Source organism: Aquila chrysaetos, chromosome 5 (assembly GCF_900496995.4).
Source record: "Aquila chrysaetos chrysaetos chromosome 5, bAquChr1.4, whole genome shotgun sequence".
In the NCBI taxonomy this organism is placed as follows: Eukaryota; Metazoa; Chordata; class Aves; order Accipitriformes; family Accipitridae; genus Aquila; species Aquila chrysaetos.
In genome coordinates this window covers 30929445-30940803 of record NC_044008.1, presented here as the reverse complement: position 1 = coordinate 30940803, position 11359 = coordinate 30929445, and the positions used below count along the sequence as shown (strand labels likewise).

Genomic DNA, 11359 nt, shown 5'->3' with positions numbered 1-11359 from the left:
TTATTAATAGAGAAAAGGTAGAGGAAATAATTTTCTTTCTTTGTTCAGTTAGCAAAAGAGCAAATATGTTCAAACTTAGTGTCACACCCTTGCAGTGATTTTCAGTAGTGGCTAGTGATTTCACAAGTCAAGCATTTCATTTCAGATGCCTTAAAAGAAGAAAGACCTGGTTTTCAAAAAGCATTAAAAAGTCAAGCCCTGAAGAACAGGCCATTTCACACTTGGCACACAGTTATTGAGCACTCAACACCAGACTTGGAATTGTGCCATAAGCCAATCCAAGTAAGTTTAACCAACTGTAGAGAAAGAACAAAACCCCTTATTTTTGTTGAACTTGCTAGGTACTACTGTGTTTAGCACGGATTAAAAAAGACTTCACTTACTTATATAATTAATTCTGGATTTAGTTGCTAAGATCTAGAACAAACATTTTGAAATATTTTCTGTGAACATTTAAGAAATGAGAAAAGTACATATTGTTCCATTTGCTCACATAAAACTACTAATTTCAAGAATAGTCAGCACGAATGGGATCTCTTAATGAAAAGCTAACAGTAATCCACAAAAGAGCTAACACAAAACACAAGCTGCCTGGACTGTGAACTTTATAACTCACCTGTAGACTTATGTTATTCAGAAGTTCTCCTTGTATAAAATGTGATGTAATCAACAGAATTCTGTATAATCCGGCTGATATATATGAGTTAAAGCAAAATATTTAAATCTTCTTTTCAACATTTCTGTGAAAAAATAGACATTAGGTTTGGTGGAAATTATTTTTTTTAAATCTTAAAGGCACTGTCTCCAACTGTGAACAATCTATCAAGAAAGAAATCAGCACTTCGGGAAACCTGCAGCTACATAATTTTGTGGGATCAAATGGAAGTTCAAGATCAGTCTGTGTAATAAAATTCAAGCAGAACTAGCAGACAATTTGGCCTTGATCTTGACTTATCTAAGTTTTTTGATAGCAATCAGCTGTGCAAAGTACTAAATCATGTGAAAAAAATCAAGGCTTAGATTCATGGAACTTAACTGAGGCAACCAAAGGCTCTTTTAGAGTCACTGTAAGCACTGAGGTCTTTTCTGCTTATAGAGCAGAACTGTCTCCAAGGGACAATTATTGTTATCTTTCAGGAGAGAAAACACACATTTTTATTGTCAGAGAGTGTTAGTCTCTGTTTACTCAACACTTTATGTCAGCTAACACATGAAATGGATGATTAAAAAAAAAGAAAAAAATGAAAGAGGAGAAATTAATTTTATCCCAACTGTTCTCCAAACATCAGGCACAGAAGATATCTTTATTATTATTATTATTATTATTATTATTATTATTATTATTATTATTATTACCATGTGAGAAGACAATACCCTTAACATACATGGTTTTCATGAAGAAAACTTGAAAGATCATAGTACGCCTTTTCCATTTACCCTCTGTCACTCTAGACCTCTGGCAGGAGGAAGAAACACCTTGATAATTGCTCAAATAAAGTCCAAGGCATTTTGTTTAAAGCCTGAAGTGGAGGTTTCCTTAGTCATAATTTTTGTCAGCATTTGTGAGCTTCTCTGTTTCAAGCTTCACCTTGCTTCTATTTTTAGACATAATTGTTCTTTCCCTTTGGAGACTTAACAACCTTCTTTTCACTGAAAATAAAGCCTTAACAATCAGCTGACCTCACTACTAGGCGTTAGGTAATGCTATTATAGATTCTGCCAGGCATTTACAGAAATTTATTTCCCATTGTGGATATTCTTTAAAAAGGTTTTTATCTTATCTTGGCCACAAGTTGAAAGATTCTGTAGTTGAGAGCTCTGTGGCAAAAGATATTTCAGCTTTCCTCTAGCACTTTGTTCCTCAAGTTTTTATGTATTTCCATGAATACTATTTCTACATACAATATCCGCTGCTCTCCCCTCATCTACCGAATCAGTCATTTCTTTGTAGAAGGTTATCTAGTTGGTGTCAGCTCTTCAGGCTGAGGAAAGCCTTAAGCCTGCCCCGTGCTATTTTGTAGGTGAAAATACTAGCCATTCAGCTATCAGGTAGAAGACAGTCAATCTCAGCACCTTTTTTGCCTCCATCAACTTAAGCACAATAATTCCTGTGCACCTTGCAGGGAGTCTGCGTGGCAGAGGTGACGGAGCCCATTTCAGGGCCCGAGCATCCTCAACATTAGGGCTTCATGTGTGTTGACCACAGTCACTAACTTTGCACACATATAGCAATCTGCCACCTGAATCTTTGTAATCTTTAACAGTGACGCTCATAAAGTGTAAAATATCATAATAATAATCATTAATGTTGGTATCAGTCTTAATAGTTACTTCTCGCAATGTTTTATGAGGGTAATGTTTTTTCCTCCTTAGAGTAAGAGAACTGAAAGAAAACCATTTCCATTTACCGGATTTTTGAGACAGATACTGTGGGCCAAGCATCCCACAGACAGAAGCAGCCAACAAAGAAATAATTGCTCCCAACAACATAGGGTATAGCACAAGTGAACAGAAGTTAAGGCTAAACATTTCAGACTTTACTCAGCTGTTTGCTATTTACAAACTGAGTCTTTTAAGATGTTGCTGTTGAAGTGAGCATTAAACATTTGTATAGATAATGAGAACATTCAGTTACATTAGAAAGGGTGTAAGATAAGTACGGAATTTAAACTTTCATGCCTCAGGGCACAACACTAACATTAACTGCCTGGGGTTGGAAAGTAATTTCCCTTATGGCAGGTTATTCCAAACTCTTCATTATAGGAAGTATAACTTACTGAGCCCTCTCAGGAACAGGTTACTGGACAAACGGACTACTTATCTGACCCCTTAAGATATTTCATGTCAGATTCAGAAGCCATCCATTCATAGTGAGGGAAGAATGCAGGAGAACAAAGGAAATGCATTTCTTTAACTACAGGCTCATCAAAAGCAGGTTAAAAAGTTAAGTACTATAGCCTGATCTTAGATCCTGAGGCATCACAGTCCTACAGAAAACTCAGGACCATTTGTATGATTAACCCTTGTAATCAAATGGATAAAACTACAGGGAGTGCCAAAAAAGTGCTGTTATATGTTTCATTTATTAATTGAAATGTGTATAAGAGAAAAAATATGAGGGTGGTACATTCTAGCTCTCAAAGGATGTAAAATTCAATTCTGACATTTAATAGAAGGATATGAGAAAAGGTTAGATGTTAAATAAAATGCTGAGACATTTGTGAGTGGGATGAGGAAGATAGCACATGGTGCGGTGGGTTAATACAGTTCCAACAAGTTACCACAAATGAAACATTTTTTTAAATTAAAGTTTTTGTCACTGTATGATCAGGATAATCTCATATTCAGATACAGCTGCTGCATTTTTTAAATATTCTACACCTTCAGGTTTTTAGTTACTAAATCATCCAAAGGTAAGCCGCTCATCCAATAATACTCTTAATAAATTCCAATCAAGAAGATATTTGGATGGTGACATAGTTTGAGTATTGGCAATATTTTCTGTGTAATGTTCTGCTTAAAAGTCTCTTGAGGTGCAGTTACATAAAGCAGCTTCTGGCTTATCTTTTATTTCACAAATTAAAAAACAAACAAACAAACCCACAGCATTCAGAGGCATAACAGATAATGTTAGAACTTCCACAATAGGCTATACAATTTTTTTTTTTTTTAATTCAAAACCACTGGAAAACGCTAGGTGAAATTAAGTTCGTAGTTGTGGCACCGAATTTAATAATCTACACATTTACTTCACACAAAGGAATTACTGAAAAGGATACAGATGCAGGGATGAGGATTTCAGCTCTGCTGTCTCTGGGGTTCCTGGTCTATTCCCTAAGCCACCACCATGTGGTTTTCTTGCAGCCTTTGTCCTCTAGTTTTCTTCAAGAACTTTAATTTATTTCTGCACAAAATCACAGCTTCAATAGGATGGCTAGAAAGTGCTGCTACATATTACTTACACAAATCCAGTCTCTGTGGCTGAAATTGGCTATTTATGGAAGAAGAATGTTTTCTACAGTATTTGCCATTAGTATGGCCTCATTACATTTTTTACAAGCCTATATTGCCACAGGAAACCTTTAGCTCTAAAAAGACTCATCTTTCCCTCCCACCATACAATGGTGGAGGGCTAAGCTGTCTACTTGGAATTTTCATTTTCACTGATGTTTTTCTTTCATTTAGATTTGTATTTTATATCACAAATGGTACATTTGTGCGTTAATTATGCAAGACAATGAATGATAGTGAATGACAGACAATCTTGCCACCAAGAAGGTAGACTGTGATCTAAGAAATCCTGGTTTTTTCCCAAACCTATCATGATTATCTTATATGACCTTGGACAAGATGCTTAATAGACCATGATAAGAAGAACAGACCATGTTGATGTGGGGAGGAAGAAAGTAATAATTTTCTTGATCATAAACGTAATGATAGTAAAATATTCCAAAGAGAGAGGATTATTCCATTTTACAGCAAAATACCAAAGGATCAACCAAGTTGCACAGGAGCGTGAAGGTTCATCAGCTGCTTGACTCCTGAGCAAAACACCTACAGAATGATGCCTCTGACAGCTATTTTACTTGTAATATCCTGGAAGTGTTCAGAGCTCTTTCTGATTTTAGTGTGGCAAACAAATCTAAAGGAATGAAAAAGATCTGTGAAAACCAAAATTCTGCATAGCAAGAACTGGTATCTGTCATCACTTGACTTTACTATGTTACTTTGAGTTCCTATGACTTAGATGCGATCTTTGATTTCTGGTGTTTCATTAGTGTTAATACTTGAGGAGCCAGGCAGCGTAAACTGTTTACTAACATGCAATCTATTGTCTTGGCTTTACCTTCTTTTCCTTGGATAGTTCTGCACTAAATTATCCATTTTGTAATGGCTTCAGACCTGAACAGCTAGCGCTTTGTGCATGCCATGACAGATTGCTTGTCTTCATGTAGCACCATCCAGGTATGTTATCTTAAAGGATGAATAGATGGAAGAAACGAAACTCAACAGATCTTCTGCTACGGTGTTTCTTTATCATGGGAAATCTGAACACCTAATTGAGGATCCTCATATGCATTAGATGACCATTCATTCCTTGCACCAGCTTTCCACTTTCTCAGTTGGCTTTTTTGTTTTCTGTATGAGGCTGTGATGCTTAGACATTGCTGAGGTACATCACAGCTTTGCTCTGTCACTCTCTCAGATGCAGCTTCTCATGTCTGCTAAGAGTACCAACTCCTGATCAGCTTACAACATCTTTCCTTGCTCTACAAGTGCAGTCTGCAATCCACTCAAGACAATTATACGTCTTGGGCCATAGGAAAGGCATTTATGTGACTCCTCATACATAAAAAAATCAAATTTTAAAATATCCTGTCATCCTTTAATTTCTTAATGTCCTACTTCTCACTTGTGTTCATCCTTATTTAACTCCCATGAAACCAATTCCCTATTGCATTGCAGATGTGAGCCAGCACCAAAACACCAGAAGGCGTGTGGCTGAAAAGGAAGATGCTGACTTAGAAAGCTAATCGTGATGACTTGAGTCCACAAGAATTTTGCCACTGATTTCATTACTGCCAGAAGAGGCTTCTCATTGCATGTTTCACATCTGAAGGTTGAAAAATCAAATATATTATTATATCAATAAAATAATAACACCCTTAAATATGTGGTTGTGTGTTATTGCCGCTGCTTGGTCCTTTCTGCTTTGGGAATACGGGTTTGCTCTTCATGCTCTGGATACTGAATGATCTGTTACGTTATCTTACTCAAATGCTTACGATTTCATTGACCTATTTCCTTTCACTAAGCTATGTGATGATGTAAAATATCATGCACATTAATCTGATGCCAATAAGTAGCAAAATAGCTTCTTTTACAGGAATCAGGTTCCTTAGATGCTTATTACAGGAAAGTAACATGTAAATGAGGCTACTGTAATATTGTTAGGCTTGCATATAAAGAATCATAAGTCTAAAGGAAGTAGCTACTGATGTAACTGCCTGCCTGCCCAGCATCAAAGGCACCACCAATTTTACTAATCAATCACAGAATACCTAATCAGAGAATGTATAAAGCAGCTGATGTGGATCTCAAGGTCTAGTTAATTCATCCTCCTGTCTCAAAGTACAAACAGGCCTGATAAAAAATTTTAAAAACCCTGCAATGAAGAATAATCTATTCCAATATTTTATTATTTCTAAAATTCAAATGTTTCTTTCTCCATGTCTAACCTAAAACTCTTACTGTGGCATTGTAAGTCTGTTAGTTCTCCTCCTGCACATGATGGACTTGGAGAACCAATGATTCTCTTCCACTTCACAGCAACCTTTCATGATTTTGAAGACTGTGCCTCAGACTCTCCAGGCTAAGTGATAAACCCAAGTTCTTCCAACATTTCTCATAGGTCATATTTTTCTGGTTTCTCTTAATTTTTGTTGTTTCTCTCTAAAAACTCCATTTGTCCCTCCTTTCTTTCTGAATCTGGTGCCTAAAATCATACTGTAAGTGAATGAAGCAGGAATATTGTTTCCTGTGTTTACAGTCTGCACTGCTGGTTACAAAGTGTGCTATTTTCCTTATTCACAACAGCATATTGTTCATTCATGCTCAACTACAATCCGCTATGATCTCCAAATTTTCTTTTAACTTAATCCAGCATGTGTATGGGTAATTATTCCACCAGTCTCTGCTCATCATTATTGAATTCAGATCACTGCAGCCTAATACCATTCTCCAAAATGATGGCAGTCTTTACAACCAATGTAACATCTTCAAACTTAATAGGCATGTTCTCTATTCCATCATTCCATCATGAATATCCTATATATCTGCATAAATTCATAAATATTTATAAATACATGTATGCAAATATAGATGAACAAATATTCCTTGAGGCATGTCACAGTTGCATACTTGGGACACTTAAACTTTCATAGCTTGTATAAGGTTATGTTATAAAGAGCTGGGCTCCGCACAGACAAAGGAGCCCAGGGGAGCAATGGCAGCTGGGGGGAACCAAATAATACCACGACTTAGCTCCACCGTGGCTACTACAGGAGCCAGCAGACTGTGAAAGTCCCAACCTCACAGGCATGAAGGAGCACACAAGCCCCTGCACCAGCCCCACGGGGGACAGCCAACACCAGGAGCAAGTGGGGAGGCTCTCGGGGTTGCCCCACAGACCGGTGACACTGCCCAGGGGTATGGGGTTTGCTGTGGGGTGCAGGGAAGAGCATTTCAGTACCGCGTAAGACTTGTTCTGGGCTGTTTAGGGGACCGAAGTCAGAGAAACGAGGGTGCTTTGGGGAGGATCAAGTGTGGAAATACAGAGAGAGAAGGCTACGAAAGGAGCCAATTGCACATGAACAGGCGCTGGTCTGTCGCCGCCTGAGCCTGATCAGAACAGTCTGTCTCGTCTTCTCATTAAACTCCATTTCTAGCAATTTTCCTGGGTGCAGAGCTCCCTGGGCTGTCTGCATGCGCGGGGAGGGTCCGAGTGCCAGTGCCGGGGGACGGGAGGCACTCACTGGAGGTGTCCGGGGGCTGCTTTGTCCGGGTGCCAGCACACGGGGAGACTAGGATCCTGTATTCTGGGCAAAACGGGTGTCTGAATCGGGGGGCATCCACGCTGTACATACTTCCCACTTACGTATTTTCATCCTGATCAGCCAGCAAGAGCAACAGGATGAGGTCACTGGTGCCATTATGCGGGTACCCAGTGGGTTTGTCTATGTTGATGTGCATGGCCAGTCGTGTGTATATGGACGTAACATACCGTGCGTGTGCGTGTGCGTGTGCGTGCCCGGGGGAATGCGTGCTTGGCCTTGCTGCTGGATGGACGGGGGACATGGAGCTGCAGCGGTCTCACCTCTGTCGGGCTGCAAGATCCGGCACCGCCTCCGAGCTTGCACCTCGGTTCTACCTCATCTGGAATTCTATTCTCACGTATCTCTGGATCCTTCTTCTCCATTGGAAAATAAGGTCTGCAGTCCTAAGGAACTTCAAAGAATCTTTTTAGAAATGTAGCTGATGCAGACACATTTGGCTGTATCTTTAGACAGCAGGAATAGAAAAATATAATTAAGATAATAACTGAGGAACAAATGCCTTTGTTTTTGTTGATAACTCTCTGGCACTGGTTTTGCAGAACACATACCAGTGAATCAGAACAACCAACCAAATTTTCCAGCTTGTCAGTATATGTAAGAACTTCTGCCCAGTTGATACTCAAGAGGAGGGGGAGGGAGGGACTGAACTAGTGGAAAAAAGAGAAATTAAGACCTGAACAACCGAGAGAAATAAAGCTGATCTAATCTGGTTTTGTTCTGCTTCTTTTTATGTTTGTCTCTTTCTTTGTCCTTTCATGTATGTGTGTTTGTATCTTTGTCACCAAAATTAATTATGACTGCAGCAAATTTCTTGAACTCATTTCAGTTTTCTTAATTAATTTGGAAAAAAAAATTGCAAACTACTGTTTTCAATCACCCTATGTCAATCAAAATAATTGTGAATTTACTGCAATTAACACCCAAACAAACTGCGTTAGTTTTAACTAAGATGAGTTCAGAGACCTATGGAACAGCTTTTTGGAACAAAGAAAGATCGTGGCACATGTAGACAGCAAAGTGTTCAGAGAGTCTACAGAGCTTGAGAATTTAAGAAGGTGGTTAGACAGTAATAGAGAGTTTTCATGGTGATTGAACCTATCACCTAACCAATACACAGATGTGTGTCTTCAAAGAGCTATGGACTTATTTTCACCTTGTCTGCAGTTCCGATAATTGCATGGTTTTAGCTGAAATGTTTAAAGGTCTTTTGTGTGATTTGTTGAATTTTTAAAGTACTATCCTATCTGAAGTAAAATTCAATAAATATGAAAATAAGCTGGCTCATATTAATCTGCAGCTGAAAATGAGTCATTTTGCAAGTTGTTTTCACTTATAATGTGTGCAGAAGCTTTACTGCATATTCACGGAGTGTATTTATAATATTAATTATATATTTATAGTATTAATTGTATAGTATTTATTGTCTAATTACATAGTTTCAAAGAAATGTGGCAATCAATACTAACAACGATTTACTATACTTGAGAAATAAATGAAACATTGTCTTCAGATACTGCAATATAATTTGTATATTTTGACTGAATATCTACTTCAGCAAGATATACAAGGAATGTTTATATAAAACACTCCTGAAAGAGAAATTAAAAATAAGTAATATGTACTCAGTTTAATAATAAACACAAGCTGCATTAAAAGAAAAAAATCTCATTAGCTTTTTTTGAAAAAAAATTATGACATATACAATTAACTTTTCAGCTACCAAAGTACTGATTCGTCAGTACTAGAAATTATAGGACAATCCAAAGCATATTACATAGAAGCTTAGAATCGTTTACATTGGAAAAGACCTTTAAGATCATCGAGTCCAACCATCAACCCAACACCACCATGCCCGCTAAACCATGTCCTGAAGTGCCACGTCTATGCGTTTTTTGAACACCTCCAGGGATTGTGACTCCACCACTTCCCTGGGCAGCCTGCTCCAGTGCCTGACAACTAACTTGTTTGGGTTTTTTTTCATATCCAATCAATGATAATAATAAAGGTTCCATTCAGTCACTAAAACAAGCTGAATGTAAAAGATTAAAATATTTTATTGAAGGTTTTAATAATTTCTTAACCAGAGAAGGACAGGTACAGACACAGTAAGTCAAGTATTTTACTGCTCCCAGAAACGTTGAACATTCAAACCTTCTACAAACAATTATTTCAAATCAAAATAATGCACAATGCACTACTGTTTAAGATTTAAAAAAACCCACCAAACAACAAAAAAAAAAAAAACAGAAAAACTTTACAATTAAGGTGGCATTTTAACATGAAGATGTTTTGTGTATTTGCTGACACGGTACCTGATACTAAAGCACACTTGGCAAAGTTCTTACAGGTGATGGTATAACCACTGCAACTCTTCCCAGTTAAAATTCACTTCAGTGTTTTTCTGTCTGAGCATTTAGATCACTCCTGCTCTCTCTGGAGTGGTTTGCGCTCTGGAGGTAGCATTGGCTGTAACTTCTGCCAGCGTTGTGGAGGCCAGAGGATATGAGTAGCTCGAGCATGTAGAAGTCCAAGAGAAACCTGCAACCAAAACATAAACCAGAGAGATTATTAAATACTGCAAATAAAATAAAATGTGGGAAGTACAAAGCACATGATGATTTGTCAGAGCAATGAGAGAATACAAAGGAGAGAACTTTGCACGCACGAGGAGTGTCTCGTGCATGTAATGAGAGGAAAAGAAAAACTGCTTCAGTGACAACTTCTTTTTTTTTAATAAAAATTTCGTGGAACTCAGAATAGCTTGCTGAAATGCACTGGCTGTAACAAACATGAACTAGGAATGTTTTTTCAGGTTCAAGAAGAACAGTTAGTCAAAACAGGTGAGGCGTTCCATAATCCACCTAAAGCTTTTGGTTATTAGTTATTCTGGGTACAACAGAACAAGGTTCAAGTATTTATTCAGAGTAAGTTAAACAGAGCCTGTGTCTCAGATTTGGCTATGTACACTAACCACACCAGGACAGTGGCTTTTCTAAACATGCCGTGCTTTTTGTTTATCACTGTCCTTCAAAATTCCATTTTGTCTCCAAACAAAAATGGAAATTGCTGTGAATCGTAAATATTTCCCCAAGGATGAAAATGTTTTTCTGATAGAATTATTTGAAACATATCTACAAATCAAATATTTTTGAAGTTCTAGGACTACTGACACTTCATTCATATGTTTTGAAAACATGTTTTACCGTCTTATTATTTATTATTGTTTTACTTCAATAATTTTACTTCACTAATGTTTTACTTCAATAAATCAAAATAAAAGTCAATACTGATGTTGCTTACAAATGAATCACTTACAGGTGGCATAGTTTAGAAAACTGAATTGCTTAGAAAATCTTAAGAAAATTACAAACAAGGCTTTTTCCAAATATGGTATGAAATGGCTAGACTAAGAATAACAGAGTAGAACAGTCACATTTTCAGATTGAGATAATAAAACAGGCCTTCAATGTCCATACTTAACATTAAAATTAAGAAATATGGTATGAATTTAATCTCACTTAATTTGAAAAGCCTGCAGGATAGACTTCTGCATCTGAAATTACTTGTTTGGACTTCTGCTGGAGACAATAGTGAGTAATAAGCTTCCCACCGACTATAAAGTATCCAGTGCCAATAGAAAAGTTACAAACAGGACAAAAACATGGCTAGAAATAGTGGAATGTTTCTATATGTGAAAAGATTAAGTAATTCAGACTCCTGAAGAGACAACAGGGTCAGAAGTC

General features: G+C 37.4%; 1 protein-coding gene across 5 annotated transcripts in view; it reads right to left on the bottom strand.

Moving 5' to 3' along the window:
• Positions 1–9652: 9652 nt before the first annotated feature.
• Positions 9653–11359, bottom strand: part of IMMP2L (inner mitochondrial membrane peptidase subunit 2) — a 476942-nt gene continuing 475235 nt past the window's right edge. For all 5 annotated transcript variants that reach the window (XM_030015024.2, XM_030015022.2, XM_030015019.2 and 2 more), the window contains exon 6: positions 9653–10154. In XM_030015024.2, coding sequence (XP_029870884.1) covers positions 10035–10154 — 120 coding nt within the window. In that variant the 3' untranslated portion in view covers positions 9653–10034. The remainder of the gene's footprint in view (positions 10155–11359) is intronic.